The sequence below is a fragment of the Balearica regulorum genome, chromosome 16 (assembly GCF_011004875.1).
Source record: "Balearica regulorum gibbericeps isolate bBalReg1 chromosome 16, bBalReg1.pri, whole genome shotgun sequence".
NCBI lineage: Eukaryota > Metazoa > Chordata > Aves > Gruiformes > Gruidae > Balearica > Balearica regulorum.
In genome coordinates this window covers 6844563-6865365 of record NC_046199.1, presented here as the reverse complement: position 1 = coordinate 6865365, position 20803 = coordinate 6844563, and the positions used below count along the sequence as shown (strand labels likewise).

The following is a 20803-nucleotide window of genomic DNA, read 5'->3' as shown; positions in this document are numbered from 1 at the left end:
ACTAAGCATTTCTCACCACGGAGAAGGGGAGTAATAGAGCCTCAGCGCTTACAGGCAAAAACAACTTTCACAGAACACAAAACAGCTCTTGTACACCAGAGCTCAAAACAATACAGGGGGGAATTTTTGATCTTCCTAAACTGTCATTTAAAAACAATCCATCATCCTTTATTAAAGCTGTCAAGAGGGGGATGAGTTACCTCAAGGGACTCACGCTTTATGTGTAAATTGTGATGAGAACATGTTTATCGCTGTGCTACCTGCACATGGTATCATAGCTTCCTGGTTTCCAAACAGAGAGAATTACAAAAAGATAGAGAGATGTGCACAATCGGAATGAACTTACTCTGAACTTTGCACCAGCTGTGCAAAATGAGTGTGTCAATGCACACGCAGGGTGGGTAGGTGAGCCGACAGAAGAGGGTTGCAAGGTTGAGGTGAGAGGATGGGGCTCCATGTCTTCCCACAGCACACTGTGACAAGACCCAATGTGGTGGATTTTACACTGTGGTTTTCTAGAATATATTTTTGCCATTTTAGCTGGGCTACCCCAGGTCCAAGTTCAGGTGTCGATACAGGCTGTTGCAGTCTGGCTCCCTCTGTCCAGGGGATTTTCCAAAGGAAGGGCTATGGTGGAGAGACAGAAACTAAACTTCTTGGTTTTTTACCTACATATTTAAATACCTGTGAAAGTATTTAAGACTGGTATTTCCTATAACCTGGAAACAGATTTTGGCAACTCAGGTTTTTTACTTATTCTGGCCTCTGTCATTGTATCCTGACCAAGTAGGAGTATCATTTGAGCACAGTTTGTCTAAACTGAGATCAAACACAACTCTCTCTGCTCCTACAGCACTGCATTAGGAGAATACAACACACACACACTCCCGCTCCCTGGGGTGTACCTTGAGAGCTGCTAAGCTCAGTATCACTTGGCAGCTCAGTATTGTTATAGCAGAATAGTTACAGATAAGGACTCTTGAGACAACCAACCAACCAAAGCTAGTAAAAACTTGGCATTTCTTCCCAGCTGACCAAGGATGAAAAGCTGGGAGAAAAACAATCCATTATCTGCATGAAAAAGAAAGCTCTTGAAGATTCAGGTTCAGAAATACTTAATTTCAACATCAACCTCTGTCTTGCAGACTACAGCTGTTTCATGGGGACTACTATACCTCAGTCCCTATTCCACTTTACAGGCCCTCTAGACTGGAGAGACCACGTTTTCAATGAGGCACAATCAGTTCAAATGGAAGGAAAACAAACAAGCACCGCAGGCAACGAAGACAAGGATAAACCTCTCTCTTCATGAGCAGAGAATGAGGCCTGTTAGTTACACTTTCTGTGAGTAGCCTTGTGGAACTCAGCCATTCAGAACACATATCAGAACTGGCTCCAAATGTTTGCTTTTCCTCCCTAAGTTGTTGATAAGAAATAAACACTTCCATAATAAAATGAATTCTGCCACGTGCAATTTCAGTTTTGCATCAGTAAATTTTACAGTCAAGAAATGCTGGAAAATTACCAACAGACCTTGCATACTGGCATTATCAATTTAGCCCTATTCATCATGTAACTATTTTTGTCAAATGCTTTCTCAGGTAATAACACTTCTTGTAATACTCAGAGATAGACTGGAATGAGATTAGAAAGTGGTGCTTATGTGGAACGGGGCACACCTAGGAAGCGTCTTGGTAAGCAATGTACAGGAATGCCTGACATCCTCCTATTTCTGAGTGGATACTGCCCATTTCCACAGGACTTTTGCTTTCATATATATGGGCTTTTTTTCCTGACTTCTGAAGAAGGTGCACTATCTCAAACTGCAGCTGATCTTACACTTGCAATGCTACAGATGTGCAAGCGACTTGTTTCCATCTATCTTGGTAGCTCAATGTCAAGTAATTGCATTCAAACTCCTACTTGCAAATCAGAAACAAGCCTAGGATCTCTCCCTTTGGATCTTCTCCATATGGAATATGGTTCACATCTGTGTTCGATCAAACCAGTTGCTAAATGTCACAATGCCCTCATTCACAGGTAGCTTAAAGAACATTTAGCTGGTAATAAAACAATCTGGACTCTAGAGAAGGATAGCTCTTCAGATGTATGGTGCTGTAAATGTTCCTGTAAAGTATGTATATCACAAACACACTTGCATGAAAAGACACCACATAAAAGGCATCCATATGCTATACATATTCAGTGCCACAGCTTTTCCTTGATAAGTAGATGTGGCCCTTCTCTATGTGAGTGTCCAAGGGCAACATGCATAGAGGAACTCTTTGTGAGCTGATTGATGGTATATTCCTGTTCTCATACAGATGGATTTCATTTGCTATTTTCCCCCCATTCCCTTTTTAATTCAAGTATTTTAAAATCTGTGTCATGGTCAATGATAATTTCATTGGTGTGTGATCTGAACTGTGCTCCTGCAAAAACTTTCATGCCAGCTTCTCCTTCCTCTCTGCTTCTCCCTTTCCGACCTTCAGTCACTGCAGTACCAAGCTGCATTTCTTCCCCTCCTTACTAGGTAAGAGCAAGTAAAGAAAATATGCAAATATTCATGGTTATTTTCAGTATATTCAGAACTAAGCTCTGGCATTGCTACAAAAAAGTTTTCTTTCAGGTTATGAACACACAGTGCGACGTAGGAATATTTGTGTCTTAGGGAGTTGTGATTACAGAGCCAGGATGGGCCTGTGGTACAGTTCAGATCAATACCACAGCAAGCTTTGAAAATCAGGTTTGTGTCTTTGCATTTCACAAGTCAGTAGGGCCCTGAAATCAAGGAGCTGTTCTCCAGGTCTCCTGTGCTGCTCAAAAGAGAATAAGCACTTCCAATATTTGATGAAATACTCAACAATCAGAGGAGGAGATAGCCAGGTTCAACACAGGTGGACAGCAAGGCATTTACCACAGCTCTCCGGGTAGCCAGCACAAATGATGAGTTCATGAACACTCAAAATATGGAACACTGGACTGAGATGAGAGTGTTCAGAGGGTGGCTACCATGGGTACTTCTGAATATACCTGAAATAGAACACCGAAGTGTTTCCTTTAACTTGTAGACGAACTGCACAGTGATTCCAGAGGGAGTTCTCTCAAAGGATTATTTGATCACTTCGTACTAATAAAATAAATGCCTACAGGGTTCAGCTGAATTGCATGGTATTTTACAAGCTTGCATATAATGGCTTGTGTATTTTTAAATCACCAAGCTGTTTTCCTACAGGAAACAAAGTTGACTGTGAGTGATGCAAGGAAAGGCCTTAGTCTCACTCCCAGCAGAGTGTGCATAACCCTACACTACGAAGAACATCTGGCTGAAGACTTGCATGGTCATTCAGAAAGGTTCTTTGCAGTGCTTTAGCTCTCTGACAAGCTAAGGTTTCCTGCAGTAAATATTGCCTTCTTCAAGCTGCTACTTATTTAGTGAGAGGTTAAGCACTCATCAAAATTACCTCCCACCAGTTATACTCCAGTGCCTTGTAAGGTTCCAAATCCTACAACATCTGCCTGCATTTATTGGGCAAGAAAACTCATAAAATGTTGCATGGCTGTCAGCTGTAGAGCTATTTCAAGACTATCTGACCTGTTAAAGGAGAAAAAAACCTCAAGCCATATGTACTTTGCAGCATATTGCTCAACTGTTTGCCATTAGACATAATGAACCCTTCCCCAAAAAGACTCTTGTGTTTCTGTCTGGAAGGGCTCAGACAGCGTAGGGAAGAGCACACTAGATTAACCTAGATGAAAAGCATGAGTCTGCAATGTTACAGCACTTGACATCAGCAGTGTCTATTAAAGGACATTGCTCCCCGAAGCATATGAACACCTCCTGCAGATAATACTTGCTGATATGCAACCCATTTAAAACATGTCTATTTGTCTCCCACTACAATCCCATTCAGTCCTGCTAGCCTGACCAGGTGTTTGAGGGCACTCTGAACAGTGATGTAAAACACATTTTACGGTACAGTTTTTCCAAGTCAAAGCTCTTCCCCTGCTGCTGGCTTCTGGGAGTACTCAACCCACAGAGCCTCAAAGAGCTTTAACAAGTGATGACCAGAGCAGTTTTAAGGGCCCGGCTTTTATCATCGTTTTGAGCCTGGTCACCTGTATAGCTCAATCCAGCTCAACAATGGTGCTGAAAGTGCTGGGATGGTTTATATTTACTCTCAGGATTTGAACCATGGGAAAGCAATTAAATTTTATTATATTTTTGTGAAAGTGTTCCTTTTAACCACTCCTATTAAATGATGCTGCAACTATAGATGGAAATCACAGTGGATTGTCTTCAAAAACAAATCACAAGGAAATGTTTTGGGCCAAAATTCCTTACAACAACGATGCAGACTGTTTCCATGCAATCCCTTATTGAAAAGATGACCCAGCAAACCTGACTTTATTTGGACGACTCCATGGACACCAAAGAGTAAAGATTCCTCCAGCTGCAGTTTCATCTTGGACACAATCCTCCACTGACAGACGATAAGACATGATAAAGGAAAGCTGTATTTGCCACCTCCTGTGCTGTGCAGTGGCTACAAGATTCCAGTTCCCAGGTCAGCATTAAAATCTAACTAGCCCTCTAACAGCTGCTGTCATGCAATTGGGGATAAAAATCTGGCCTGTGAGCACAGCCACATGTTTAGCAATCCCCTTCCCCTACAGCAAGGTGAATCTCTAAATACCACTGGAAAAAAAAAAAAAGAAGACAGATCTGGGCATCATGTCTCCACTCTTTGACCCATCACTTGGGGTCATGGTAACTCTCTACTGAACACTCTAGAGCCAGGCATTTGCCCCAAAGCTTTTCCAGCCCCTCTATGCACTGCTGCATTACTGCAGTCCCTCCAGGAAAAAAAAAAACACAACAGAGGCCAACAGTGGATGCTCAGAGAAAAGTGTAAGAAGCAGGACAAAAACAGAGCAATCTTTGCCCTAGTATTGCCTTGTCAGTTTCAATTAATCTGCCAGTTACAGACTTTCTAAACCAAGTTTCTATCCTCCTTATCTTTAATAACTGTCAGTGGACTCTTTTTCAAGGCAGTGCAGTCATTGTAGTTCTAGAGGTCACAGTATTGTAGTGCAGAAGTTTCAGTGTTTAAACCCTGCCAATATAAATTGCATCCAAATTACATATAAAAAAAAGCACATGCAAGACCGTTACCCGGTGCCAGCACAGCAGTTAAGAAACTCCTGAGTTGCACAGCCTCTGCTGAGACCTTATTTGTACACAATCATCATCGCAGTCTTTGATCGTACAACCATTCTATTTTTTCCACCAGAGCATGACCTCACAGAGTGCCTGGAAATGAGACACAACAGAAAGCAGTACAAATACTGCACCAGCATCATGAATCTGATGTTTCCTAACTTTCAAGTGCTTGACTACGCAAGTATGATGTTTCTTTATATAGATTTTTATATGTAATTTTACACTAGGTCTTCTACTGCCTTCTAGCTATTTTCAAGAAAACATGATTAGGTATACTGAATCAATTATTCAGTGAAGCTTCTATAACATTTTAGTATATTCTGTGCTAACTGCACTATAAGCTGAATAACCAAGGCCAAGTTCATAATTTCCCAAGGTGTTACCATCCTATGTTTGGGGTTTCTTTTTTTTACACCCTACAAAAGTAATGAAAATAAAAATCCACAAAATGAAGTCTCTGTGACATCCAAACATCTGTGACTGTTTTCTATGCTGATTTTGCTCATTAACCCATGTTTTGAGTATTCTATCTGACCTCCACAAATGTTCCCAAGATACTCAAGCAGCAGGTTAAGGAAACATCACTCCTTTCTTTGTTGGCTCTCAGTTCCTCATCATACCACACACAAACCGGATTTTTTTTATCCGGTCCCTTCACTATTGTCCTCCTACCTTATTGCTTCTCTCACGCATCACTGTCATGCCTGCTTCCATCTCCCTGATGCCATCCTCTGCCAGCCTGATGACAGACAGTCAAACAAAATTTTCAAGCTTCCTCGCACACTGCTCTTCACACTGAGGAAAGAGTTCCTCCTAAATATTTGCAAAACTAATGTTTCAAAATACTCATTTTCTGCAATTCCTCCAAGACTTCTGACACTGGGTAGGAGGTCAAGTTGCTTAAGTTATTGCTTCTAATGCAGATCAGTATTATTATTCTTCCTTCATACTTTTCCTAACTCTTTATCTACCCTAATCCCTAAGGCACACAGTTGCAGCAATGATGTACAAACAGTATCACCACCATTACTGGGCAGCACTCACACATTTTGTTTCAGTGTGAACACCCAGCCAGCCAGCTAGACTTTATGGATATCAAGTCTAATCTTTTGTACAGGACAGCCACAGAATTTTATCCAACACTTCCTGCAGTGAACCAATGACTTGTCTTACACTCAAACATATCCTTCTAAAACTACGTGTAGTAGTTCTAAAGCACAGAGATTTGGACACAGTCTGAAATGTAGGAAATAAGCTAGAAGAATAAAGCCTCATGAAGTGCAAGCCAGCTCTTCACAGCAGGCAGCTGGGCGTGGGCAGAGCCCTCCTCCACACGTCCCTCCAGTGAGATACCTCCAAAGTAAATGCTCTGTCTCAGAGAAGACTCCTAGTTTTGGCTGTACCACCATCATCTCTACAGTTAATATAATTTTGCCATTATTTCTGAGTTTCCACAGGTGCTATTCAGCCATGTGATCCTGTGTCATCACACAATCTTTAAGCCTTACCACAAACCCTTGGTGTTCCTCAGGGACAAAGACATTGATAACAAACCTCTGATGAGCCCGAACAGACCTGAAGTTACAGATGATTTGTCAGCCCATTTCTCTCTTACAGTAAAACACACATTTGCTCCCCTAGCTTCAGGACCATCCACCCTGGTGTCTATGCCTTCCTATCCTCTTCCAAAGTCCCTCCTTGTTTAACAATGACCAAGGAACGAGTTCTGAATAGAACCTCAAACAACCAGTACATGGAAAGAGTTAGAGCAGGGATTTCACCTTGGGTAGCAGTAGCACAGATCCTTGCAGCTTACAGTGCATCACTGTCAACACCTTTGCTTCTCCCCTGGACTTCCCTATCCTGTAAGAAAGCTCGTTTTAAAACAAAGCAAATGTAGCATGGTCAGCCCCTGGTGTTTAAAAATCTTTGAAAGGGAGACTGTGCTGTTATTCTGAGGAACCTTGTATTTACACTGTAAAAAGTGAGGTCTGACCCCTCCTGAAGAGAGGCCTCTCCCTTCTGAACTCACCACAGAGTGGAGCACAGCTTTGCTGCCACAGTTTTGGACTGCAACTAATGCAAACCAGCTGTGAAGCAGAAGCTTTTGAAAGAGACTACTCATTTTCTACTGAGGTTTTAATTTTATGAATCTAAGGCATCTGAGTGACAGTTTGCTGAGGACATGCTCTCGCTCTCCTTTATTTTTTGGGACTTAATATGGATTCACTATCTGTATGTCAAAGTGTGATCCACATTTCTCAAGTGTAGATTGAAATTTCCCCTTCTCACACATTTCATCACTAACTACTTAAAGAATCAAGCTTAAAATTAAACATGCCACTTCCTTTGCAAAATTCATGCATGCAGAGCTAACTATTCATGCCAAATAGATATCCATTGACTCATACTAAATAAGTAACACAAACTGGCACACAATTACAAGAAGTTCAGGCATCTCTCAAAAAAATTTGTCTAGATTAACCAGATATTAACAAGAACCAAAATGTTTCCAGCATAAGAAAATGTAACAATTGATTAAATGTTCAGATTTTACTTGGTCTCAGGCCAGGAGAACAATTCATAAGCAATTCATTCCATAAACATAAGCAACATATATAATTAGTCCATTTCAAATCAGCATTGCACAAAAGAAATGCCACTTTCTATTCATTCATTATTTGACAGCTGATCAGAATGGACTCTACAAAGAAAACAAACGCTCAGCAGTAGCAAAGAATTTCACTGCGTAGGTCTTTGGCCCCAAATTTATGTCTGTACTGAACTCAATACTGCTTTGCAATTCCTTGGCAAAGAAAAGTTATCCCTGTTACATAACTAAATTTTCCTTTGTAATATAAAAAGTATTTTCTGGGTAGATAGATTTGGATATTAAAAGAAAAAAAAAAAGTGGTCAAATCTAAATCTTTTCCTGCCCAACGACAGTATCTGCTGTGGTCTTTGGCCATAGTTTTAAGTGTTGTGCAACTTCATACTTTCATACCAGCTATCATTTTAGCAATAACAACTGAAGAGCAAGGCATTGTCTAGAAATTAATGACAAGCTGAGAAGAGATGGCCTGATGTGCAATAAAGGGGTAACATATGCTCGTGCAACCACAGGAAATGCTCTATAAGCTGGCTGCTATTGCTGTCTCTGCATAGCTGATGGATTTCTGTGTTAGCTAGTGTGCTGGCACAGTTTTACATTGCTTATTAAATGGTAAGTTTCTTATATTCCAAAGGTTTCTCCCTCACCGTCAGCAACAAGCAGTTTCATCAACTGCCAGTTAAGACAGTAAGATCTTTGGGGCAGAAGTTCAATTTCTGTTACTGAATAATAATTTTACCAAAAGTCTGAGCAAATCAGTTAACTGCTAAGTTGTCAGAAAATATAAGCTTAGAAAAAAATGTGTGCTAAAAAGCACAAAATACTTCTAATATCCAGTCTAGGATGTTGTTTGAGGATTTGGTGCTGTAATTGTACACTTACATGAGGATTGATTAAGAAATGGCATAGACCTAGAAGCAGCATTTCTTTACCAGCATTACAAATTTATCATTTTAAAGACAATAACTGTTGCCTCCTCTTCCAATTCATGATATTAAAAATGAGTGGCATCCCCAGATTGGTCACATGCCTATTTCAAATATGTTCACTTCATTATGAAACAAACTGATTCTGTAAATATGATAATGACACAAAACAACACTGTATACAGCACTGGTTAAAAAAAAAGTCAGTTCTTCAGAGTAAATTAGTGAATAGCAGATTTCAGTCTATTTGAATGTTACTCAAAGTCTGATGATATACTATCATATCCAGTTACGTGGCAATTAAAATCATTATTTCAATCTATAATACCTTTGTGATACAATTACATGTTATTTTTATGAGCTATAGACCTTGCCAATCTCATATTTTATATTTATATATGTGTATGACACACTGCATTAGCTATTTAGCTTATAAACCCTTCCACATTTAATTTATTTTCATGCCAGGGAAGCACGAAAATAGATTTCCCCTTCTGGCTGGCTGTAAAATAGGAGTTTTTTTCTTTACATTCATAATGACCAAAAGAACATTCTATCCTCATTCTTGCTTTTTAATGGATTCTGTTCTCACTCCAGAATCAGGATACAGTTGATAACTGGACTTAAAGATGAAAAGCTGAATGCTACCCCATTACATCTGCATCATCTGTGCTTATAATGAAAATGAACAGACTTGAGAGAGAGCAGAATTTTGCTTCAGAAGCACCATGTTACTGACAACAATCATCAGGAGGTGAGGCTGCAACCTGACCCATGTATCCCAGCCAGAGGTAGTGCTGGTACCAAAGAAACATGAGAGCAAACAAACCAGCACCAACTACATTGCCGCTTACTGAAGGAGAACATTTGTCCTAGAGCTCTGTGAGACAAAGTATTCGTTACCCAAGAAGTTATTTATCCCTTGGTGACTGACATAACATCCTACAATGGGTGCCTATTTGCTGGCTGGACCATATAACTCATAAATGAGGGAACAGTGAAGAGGGATCATGCAGGCTGCATGATCTGCTCAACATTTACAGTCTGACCACCCATGCCTGCCTGCAGGTGACTTCACTACATGGATCTCGGAGCTGGTTCTCAATGGAAGCAAACAATACCACAGTCATTTCACTTATGTACTTGAAGTATTACCATCTTACAATACTTGCAGAGCTTAGCTTAAGAACTATTTTTTTTCCTCCCACTTTAAAATACAAAACTGAGCAGCACACACTCCTGGAGATACCCTTCCTTGCTGATCCCCAGCAAGCTACCCTCTTCAATCTCTCTCTTTCAACATGATGCAGTAAATATTTTGTCCTTGAGGTGGGGGTTAAGAGCTTGACTCTAAGAGAGTCCCCCTGAAATTTGATTTTATAAAAACAGGTAAATAAAATTTGCCCTTTTCAGCTGGTTTAGCCCATCACCCAGAGTCCTCGCCTGGGTCAGCAATGGGGTGACCAAAAGGACTGATGTGAACTGAGCAAAAGTCTCAATGATCCTGGAGCTGGGTGACACAGAGAGTTGCTTGCTCGCATTAGGAAGACAGAACGATCACCTCCCCACCCCCAAGTGCTGTGGCGTGGGAAAGCACTGAGCACACATTCCTTGGTAGCACTCAGCACAGGAAGCCTCCTGGCTTCTCACTCAAACCTTTCACTAGCACTCAGCAAGGTAAATAAACCATACTGTCAGGGAGCTTCAGACTGTTTCTCTCATGAGCAAGGAGAAGAAGGGTGGAAATACTTGTTTACAACAGGAAGACACATTTACTCCTTCTCCCTTTGCCTTGGAGTAAGCACCTGCCACTTGCACGAACTGTTTTTCTCCATTTTCTTTTGCATTAAAGGCTTAGTGAGCTTGCTGAAATGATCTTCCTGGCATAAAAATCTGAAAAGAAGTGATTTCACCTAATACCATAGCATCGCTCTGGGGAAAATTATCTGAAAGCACTTCAGGCATATTCATGCTCATATGCATGAAGTTCCTCCCAGCCTCTTTTGGTACAACACATGGTTGTGTCACTATTGTTTGCAAGTGTAACATTTTCAAGTGCTGATGCACAGAATTTGCCTGTCTAAACCTCTGGATTGAACAAAGGGGCCATCTTAAAAACTTCAGTCCCAAGTGAGTCAAGAGTTTGCCTTCTCAAACAGCTCAGATTCTTCTAAGCTAACACAAAGCACATGTGGAAGCTGTGTTCTGGGGAAACAAAAAACAACAGAAACCTAGACAGGAATACAGTGATTTTCCAAGGCAGCAAAAGAAAACACCAGTAATTTGTCAATAGTGGCGTTACAGCCATCAGTATCTAATCATACAGCAGCATATAGTCAGAAGGCAGCATGGCTGCTATTGCTCCAGGAGAGCACAGACCTGGCACTTCAGCCTATCGATGAAAGCTGTGACACTCCAGCACCTACAACTGCTGGTAACTGCAAGCCACAGTTTTAATAAAAAAGAGAGGACTTCCCCTGCTGAAAGTGTAACACAATCTCCAAATAAGATCGATATGTTCAAGGAGCAAAACAGAAGCCAAAAACTGAACTCTGGTTAGGAGCAGGATGGATGAAGCTTGTAGGAGTCAAAAAAGGAGGTGACAAAAAAGCCCAACACATAGGCTACGTGGGTTTTTTATTCTTTGGTGCCACATTCAAGCCAGGTGTCTCCAGCATGTCCCACGAGGGATTCAAACCACAAAAACCACCTTAGCGTTAGAGATATGTGCTCTGACAAAACTAGCATATGAAGTTGCAGCAGAAGGTCACCTCTCAGTCTTCTGCTTTCTTATATAATTTCTAGAATAAAATGGGGTTTACCTTGCTTCCCAGTTTTCATAACTGTTTAGGATTTTACTTGCTCTCAGACTTAAAATCAAAGTGGATGTGTCTGTCCACCTTTCACATCCGGGGTTGAGAACAATTGAGAGAACTGACACGGTGTTGCAAGGGAAATAGCTATTTCCCTTGTGTAATGACACAAAAGGGCATTTTGCCTAGAGGTTTTAAAAAAGACCCCCAACAACATAAAAAAGCAAAGTGAGAGGCTTGATCTCTCTCCCTTCCCATTGCTTCTACAAGAACTTGGGAAAGCTGTGCAATTCCTCTTTAGTTTTCCAACCCTTGGAAAATCTCTGAGGGAAGGACAAAGCTAAGTCAGAGCTTTATCCTCATGTGCATTCACCTTCCCTCTAGTGAATTCACTTCCCTTGGAGTGACTTTTTTCCTGCAGTGAAACAGCCTTTCAGAGAGCTCATGTGCACGTGGTACAGGCGGACTAGCGCTGCTACCAGGAGAGCTGCTGCAGTTGTACCTGAGCTGCTTTTAAACTAACGAGTCTGGATACATACAGTCACAGCAGTAAAGGGTGCAGCACATTTAGCCTGTGTGGCTGATGGGCTTCCTGACTCTTCCAATTCACCAGCACCTAAATCAGGCAATTTTAAACTACTTGAGGTATGTTCATTTGTGCTACTGCCACATCTTTCACAGTAATGAAGATATTTGCCAAGAAACAGCAAGAATATTTGCGTTTTGATCTCTTGGAAATGTTTTTTTAACACTTGGCTCAGTTCATGCACTCATGGCAATTCATGCTTAATGCAACGCACTTTCAAATGCAGGTGTGCTGAGGTTTAGCAGAGACAAAATCTAATCTTTACTTTTTACTAGTCAAGTTCAATACAAATACCAAAGTGGACTCAGAATATGAGGCCTACAGGTGAGCAATGAAACTGCACTCCCACGGGACTCAAGGTAGAGGCACAGAGATGGAGTGACATTTTAAGGACATAATCTATTTCTTAGAATGTACTCATAACTCTTATTCTATGTAAAATGATTGATAAAGCTGAAATGGTTATTGTATGGTTTCCCTCATCTGCTATTGCTGCAGTAGAATTTATCAGCATTCTTTGCAGGATTGCCTGGATAGGTGGTTTTAAATTCAGATCACACAGAGTACATCCAAATTCTAGTACTCTTCCTCCAATTCATGCTTAATGACTCAGCAAGTCTCAGGAAAAAAAAAAATCAACATAATTCACAAAGATCAGGAACAGTACACACTGGAGGAAAAAGCACATGGAGTACCAGCCAAATAATGAAAACCTGCCATATGCAGTTCAGGTTTCTAACCAATAGCACCAAAACGCTCCAAGAAATCAAATACCATGCTAGAAACAGGCTAAAGGGAATCATAAATTAAATTCCACCATTTTCATTTACTTTGCACTCCTTGGCAATTCAGATTTAAACCCTTTTATGACTTTCTTGGAGTTGGCAAGTCAACATTCGGTCTCCTGAAAGTTGGTGTTTCATACAGCTTCTCAAATGGAATGACCAGAAAAGAACTTTAAGTTTTATATTTAGAAATAAAAGTATATTTTGACCTTCCTGGTAGTACAGCAAACTAAGTGTTGTAAAGCTACAAGCACAAGGCACTGTCTTTGAAGCCTTAACAGAATCCAACTTATTATTTTAGAATAAATTATTATTTTGACAACAATAAGTTATTCTAAACTTACTAGATTTAGCTCAGTAACCTTGAAGAAAAAACAGCTGCTTTCAGCTCAGCTCTTCTGAACCTTACCTCAGTAGCACGTAGGTAATTAATGATGTTGGTACTTTGGGAGTGAAAACAGGCAGATATATCTTAGCAAGTATTAGTTATGTCTTAACAGTAAAAAAAAAAAAAAATTAGTACCAAGGTATCAGCTTTTTATAAGAAATAGTGGAGAGACTATAGAGAAGTTTAACTACAGAGCAGTTTGTTCAGGACAGCATATGGCCGAAGCATAATACTAACAGTATTGTTTGCATGAAGTGTAAAACCACCTTTGTTTTGCTTCCACTCAGAATCTACGAATTCACACTAACACAACAATCCCAGGTATGCAGTCACAAAATTAATTAAAAAAAACCAAAACACAGTTTCTGCAGAAAGGCAAAGCTTATATTGATCATATGTGAAGTTTTGCTAAGGTATACTAGTGCTAAATCCTGTACCTCAGCCAGAAATTAATTCCTTGATGAGCAAAACAGATCTATGAAGACTTACCTCCTTCCCTATCCTGACTGCCTGTACCTAATACCAATGATTTTCATCGTAATTGCAACGGAAGAAGAGTTAGTTTATACGGGGTTATAAGATTCTGACTTCTCACAGCACATCCTGTAAGGCATCAAGCTGTACTCACCATGCACCTGGTACGTGTACGGTGCTTGTCCGGCAGTCGGGGTACTGAAGCTGGAGCCGTAGCTAAGAAACCCACTCTGGCCTGGGGAATGGCTCAGGCTGTCCTCTGTTTTGATGCCTTTGGGGCATATAGTAGGAACCAAAAGCAGAAATTGAGTGTCCGTCATATAAAGGTGTAAAAAAGCAAGTTTAGGAATTAACAATTTTTCAGCTAGATTTTAACGTAATAAAATATTTTTTTCCTACACTTTCTTGTATTTTTTTTAAATTATCTGCATTACCCAAACAGGTCTCTTAATGGAGTCAAGCAACTTCATCACAAATAATATTTAAGTCAGAGTCAGCTACATCCTGTATCCACACACAAATGAACTTTTGCTACGATGGGGAAACAACCATGAATAATATTGTTTTCAAAAACAATTTCTGAACAAATAGTTTTGGTTTAGAATTAAACAAACTCATTGCTCATGAACTTTCTCAACAGTTATCAGATGCAAGCAATGATTAACAAAGCAACAGGACCTTCAGCAAAATAACCTTAAGACTTTTGTTCTCAACAGAGTTATGTTTTACTTGCATTGTATTTTCAGCTTTGGTAGCAAAATATTTATTGGCAAGTCATACAGGAGAGTTATCATCTATTCAGTGAGATATAACATACAGTTCAGGAACAATAGGTAAGGCCTGAAGCCACAAAAATCTTTTCATTACTAAAATCAGGCAATTAAACTGACAATTTACAGGGGGAAGAGCAATAGTTGAATTAAACATTGCAAGATGAAACCTTTGCTGGTAGTGATAGGGGCTGATGTTTTATTATGAGATGCTGCTGGAGATTGTACAGCTGTATTATTAAAACAAACAGCTGAAAGGTGCGTCTTATTATGAACCCTTTGGGCGTGATTCTTTCCTCCTTTGCATGCCCATTTACACAAAACAAAAAATGGCCATTGGACAGACCCCAAGTGCTGGGACTAAACAAAGACCCTGTTGATGTCCTGGCCTTGGATCTACACACTTCCCAGGCTGCTGTCATTTTAGCACTTTTAGGCAAACTTGCCAAAAGACAAGTCGAATTCACATGACTTTCACCAAACATGCTGTTTTCTAGCTAAATGACTCTTAAAAGCAACAAGTCTGCATTTGCTCAGGTTGGGAGTAAGTTCTCCCAGATAATGTTTTCTCTAATAAAAACCCACTTCTTTTAGCTTTAGGTGAGAATAACTGCAATGCAATTTGAGTACAAGTTAGCAACAAGATGACAATGCTGCACTGTGAAACACAGGAAGTTTATTTGGACAGTGAATGAACATGTGTTGGTGCAAGCGTCCGGCTCCATTACTGCTGGGGAAGTGAAGGGATTTGCGAGTGTGCGCAGAGAAGCCGCTTTTCATAATATCCCATGCTTTTCAATTACATCAGCGCTCTGCATGCGAGCACTCAACCTACTCCAGCTACAATTAATCTTCAGCGAATGGGCCTTTTTGGAAATCTAAAAATTGTTGTCAGACAGTGAAATAACTTAGCACCAAATTAATTTCCACACAATGTTCTGTTTTGTCTAGAAACTGGCCGAGTTTTATTTTTGTGCTTAAAACCAATACTGCTTCATTGTTCTTGGTTGTCAGCCAGGTGGAGTTTTTCATATGCTGTGTTGAGTATCTTAGAGAGGGTATATGGGCTGGGGGAGGGAAATCACTGTTCAAGGATGCTAAGAGGTCATCCGCAGGATTTATAAGCGGCATATGGGCCTGACACATGTATGCCCTAAAGACTCTAGGCAGTAGCAAATGGCTCTACTTTCACCTGCTCTAACAGGACAACTGTTCAGAGTTTGCCTTGGAAATCAGCCAGCTGATGCAAACACACAAGTAGCTCCAGGAAAGGGTCTCAAAACATTCCTCTCATCATCCTGGTAGAGCTTCGGCTCTGCCAAGCCCATTTCGCTGGCCTTCCAGACTGCTGCACTGAATTTCCCTTCAGTAAAAGCCTTGTCAATGGCTGTATGAAAGCTTCTTGTTGGGAAGGGATACTGTGTTTGCCAAGCACATGAAGGTGTTTAAGAGCACAAGAAAAAAGAGGAGCGGAAACAGAACTATGAAGCCATTTTAATGCTACAAGACTCAGCACTCACAGGATCAGCTGGGAATAAGGAGTCCAGAGCTTTCTGTTAAGGAGCTGTACCTAAGCAAGAGCAGTATCTCTTCGGTCTTTAGGAAAGGAAAGAACTTCCCAGCTCCCTCAAGAGCTCGGTATTTCCACGCAGACCTTGAGGACGCTCTTAACACTTGGTTCACCAGGCATTCCCCCATCAGGAGCACCGGTTTAATCAGTCCCCTGCCTGAATCCCCCAGCTGCTCCTGCCCAGCACCACCTCCCCACAGCTGCTGGTGAGGGTGTGCAGGAAAGCAGGGAACAAAGCTGACTGGGGTTAGAAACGTTTAGTGCACCTACAGTTAACAACCATTTAAATATGAATTGTCCTCCAAAAACAAAGTACTCTATCATTTCACCCATGCCTTATTCTGCTCTGTGTCTTGGCTCTTCTGTAATAATATACAAAAAGTTTTTCTTAAAGTAGCTTGTATCATTGAAACTCCAGAAGAATCAAGGAAGACAAAGTGTAGTTTACCTAAATATCATATTTACTGCAAGAGACTTTGTCTTGGCAGTGAGTCATGGGAACACTCACCAGCTACTACTCCTAAGTGGTACATCCTACTGAACCTGAGTTTCTCATGTTGTTTAACATCCTACTGACTGGCTCCGCACTTAACTAGTTTGTAAGATCATAACCCAGGATATCAAGAGCTGAAAGATAGTTCAAAAGTAATCCTAACATTTTTAACAAAGTCAGATTTCCCTCTAAGCCTGAGAACACTGCAAATGCAGAAATGACCTTTCATTCTAAAGCTTAAGACTTCAAATATATTTTTCTAGGAGCAAGAAGAAAATGTCCTTAAAGGTAACATGACGCCAGAGTACTCACTGTAGGAGGGTATGCCATAGGGCTGCCCTGGAGGAGGATAGGCAGTGTATGCAGCAGCCTGCTGGATTCCCGCGCTGTACTGAGTCTGTCCATATGTTGCCATTGTTGGGAAAGATGGGACAGTCACTATATGGGGATAATGTCTATTCAGAACAAGAAAACAGAAGGTCTAAGGGAATAGTTACTGTACATGATCTTTTAGAGCACATGTAGAACACTCTGATAAAATAATATCCAAAGTATGATGGTGAATATTTTGGGAACTCAGAATTGATTAGACTGGGGCAAAAGTTTATTTCAGTATATAGCTCCTAGTATGAGCTATTAAGATTAAGCTACCTAAATGCATGGGGACTTTAAGACTGTGAAAAATATATGCTAGTTAAAGTAAAACAACATCAACATTCTGATTTTTCATGTTTCATTCAGAGTTTGCCAAACAACCGAGTGTCATAGGAAAACTCTGACATTTCAAAACATTACTCTCTGGTCACTCATAAACACAACAATATTCAAACTGGTAAGGTTTGGATTCCCAGAGGTACAGAAGTACAGTGCACAGTACCTCAAACCTTCTTTCACTCCATATCTAACAAGATTAAGAACCAGTTATTTTCCTGGGCCAGAGACATGCAGGGGAACAGGTGGATGGGCTTAAGGCAAATGCTTTTTAAGGTGACAGAAGTCTGCACAAAATGGCTGTTCAGCAAAACACGGTTTTTAAATTACAGCACTTGGCACGAGCACTCACTTTGTGGAGTACAGATGGAGAGGACACTGTGGTGCTGCTTTGCTGCTGCCTGGAAAACAAAATTAAAGGGTCTTAGATTTTCATCATGTTCTGTTCTATGGCCAGCTGATATCACTGTTTTTACCGCTGCTGGTTTGAGAAAAATACACAGGAATTAGAAGACTTCGTTTTTAGTGAATCTCCACAAACTGAAATAGGTAAGAAAGTTATTCTCCACTTAACAACAAATATAGATTTAGTTTTTAATTGAGGTTGATACTAATTGATTGATCTACCAGTTTCTTCTTTTCACAGGACTGATATCATTCATGAAGCTGGGCTTTGCTGGGATGACTCATATGCTAAAGGCTACAAAAGCAACTACTATGATTATTGAAGTGATTTCAGCCCACTGCACTTTTTGTCCTATTGCTTTTTTTGGTACTCTCCTAGACCATGACTCACTTTCTTTACTGTTCATTAAAATACATAAAATCAAAACAAATATTAAAAATACAACATTGTAAATCTCCTTACTCTGAAATTTTTTGAGTTAACTATAACTACCTTATTGACCTGCCAGCAATCAAAATATTAAACCAGTAGGAAACGTATCATCACAAGTTACACGTGCAGGATGCCTTCCAACGTACCAAACAGTTGTGCCCTGTAACACTACCAAATAAAAATGTGCCACCATCTTTTTTTTTTTTTTTAAAGCTAAATTAAAACGTGCAAGTTGCCTGCACGTTGTACTGGAAACATCGTACCTAAATGGCACGATGAGTATTACGCAGGTTGCCTCCATAATGCCATCCAAATTTTGCTTCTCGGTTCCTGGCTGGAGCTGTCAGATTATAGCACTATAAATGCCAAAACACCCTGAAAATCATCAATAATGGCATTAGGCACAACAGATTCAGCCTCTCTATCTGCTGGCTGCATCAATGAACACACCAGACTAATTGCACACAGCTTCTTCACCCAGGGAGAACATCAAGCATCATGTTGGCCACTGACAGCAGCACCACCATTCTTGACACTGGCTGCTGGCATCTATAGTGTCATTTGTCACTCAGTATAGGAAATATCACCCAACCTCATGCAGAAGACGATCTCTCAACTGCAGATGCACATGCTGGGTGGAAAGGGAGATTCCTGCAGTGCCCTTGATGCCTGCACATTGCTACTGCCAGGCAGGAAACATCTGCAGTGCTGTCCCATGCATCGACAGGGACGTACCCGCAATGCTGTAGACAGATTATCTTCAGTATGAAGTTGTCTGAAACAGCATCACTTCGTTTGTTCAGCTGTTCATAAGTTGGTGAATTAAACATTTAAAGCATGTTTTATTTAATGAAATATGCAAATAAATATAAGGTCTAAATACATTCAAATAGTCCTATGGGTTTGACTAACTTGTTATGCCATAAACTTGGAAAGAACATCCAAAAAGATCCAACGTGCTCACATTTGGAATGTTCATTCTTCCTGATTTAACTCTCTTTTGAAATTGTTCTTTCCTATACAACCCTTTTTCACAGCATTTTATATGGCCTTATCATTTTACATTATAACATGGGGATTATACCAAACTATCTTTAAAAACACAGCCATTTAATTGGATACCTTTTAAAACTAAATTTCATTAAAAAATGCGTTTTTATCTTTGTTCACATGTTTATGGAAAAACCCCAATGGAGGTGCATGAGTTCTAACTAAAAATATTACTTACTAGATATTATTCTTTTTTTAAAATGTTAATTTGTATAATGTCTACTATATGTAGTAATAATACTGAAAGTATTAATTACAATATTATTTTTAGAATGTTAATTTGTATAATGTTTACTGTAATATTAATACTTAAATTCTAAATTTCCTAGGAAACATAATACTGAGTTTAATAAGACTGAGCTGAATTTCCTAGGAAACAATAACATTTGGTTAAAAGATGGAAACATCTAAATCACACACTTTCTTCAAAAAAGAGGTCCTTTTTTCACAAACTCAGAAATCTTCAGAGATAACTTAATTCAAAATTTAAAAAAAAAAATAAAATCCAGGTACTCCTTTCTCTCTTCTCCAGAATAATTGCAGTTGTTTAATACGAACTACACAGTACGTTAGAATAGACAAAAAAATGTGAAAATAAAGGTGTCTGTGCTTAGGTGCTTACTGAGGTCTTTTCTGAATCTGAAAGCAAACAGCCTTTTTTCAGTAATGTTCATGAGCCTCTTGGCTCTTCCCCCTGCAACCTGTCACCCAGCCAAGTGCTTGCAAGCTGACTGTGACCACTTCCCTGCCCCATATACTTACCTTTAAGAGTCTCCCAACTGTTTCACGTGCAGTATCAGAGCAGTGTTACTGCACCATCATTGCTTTAGGGAAGCTGGCTATGGTAACAAAGGCACTGACAACTGGGGGAAACAGGTTTCAGTGTGAGCTGGCCACGACTGCATCGACACTGCTGGTTATTATTGTTAAGAGAACAACCCAGCTTGGGTACATCTACCTGTGCAGCAACAGGTTCCAAGAGTCATCTGTCCACAGCCTGTATGCTGAAATCTAATGTCTTTCCTAGCACCATGCTGGACACATGTTCCACCCCCTTCCTCTCTTTTCTGGGTATGAAGAAGAAACAGCAAACTCACCCAAATACAGCCACTGTGATCAAACACACTTTCATCACCTACTCTTCATTCTTCCTCTTCCAAAGTGCTTTCCTGTGCCATATCCTTCTCATTGCACCGTCCTTCAAAACAAACTCAAGTCTGACGCCCTTTCTGATCCCACCTCTTCCAAGCTGTCCTGCAGTTCTGCCAGAGCTCTCCCTCTGGCTGAGTACACCCCCAAACCACCACAAAAGGGCAAATATCACAGCTACCCCTGTGTCCTTTTCCAGGGTCTCCTGCAGACACCACGTGCTCTAAGCACTGATCCGTTTGCAAAGGACAGCTCAAGCAGGAGGAGAGTGTGCCAGGGGAGGGATCGTGCAACCTATATAGCCCTAACTGCTAACAGAATCATCCTGATCACTGACAGAAGCAAAACGATAAGGACTCCTTCAACCCTGAAACACCTTAGAAAAATAAAACCCACTAGTAACCCTGCCTTAGCT

General features: G+C 40.3%; 1 protein-coding gene across 7 annotated transcripts in view; it reads right to left on the bottom strand.

Annotated features, from left to right (window-relative positions):
- EYA2 (EYA transcriptional coactivator and phosphatase 2) overlaps nucleotides 1–20803 on the bottom strand; it is a 105286-nt gene that overhangs the window by 38745 nt on the left and 45738 nt on the right. For all 7 annotated transcript variants that reach the window (XM_075768335.1, XM_075768337.1, XM_075768339.1 and 4 more), the window contains 3 exons: nucleotides 17704–17752; nucleotides 16953–17095; nucleotides 13962–14078 (listed from right to left, as the gene is read on the bottom strand). In XM_075768335.1, coding sequence (XP_075624450.1) covers nucleotides 13962–14078; nucleotides 16953–17095; nucleotides 17704–17752 — 309 coding nt within the window. The remainder of the gene's footprint in view (nucleotides 1–13961; nucleotides 14079–16952; nucleotides 17096–17703; nucleotides 17753–20803) is intronic.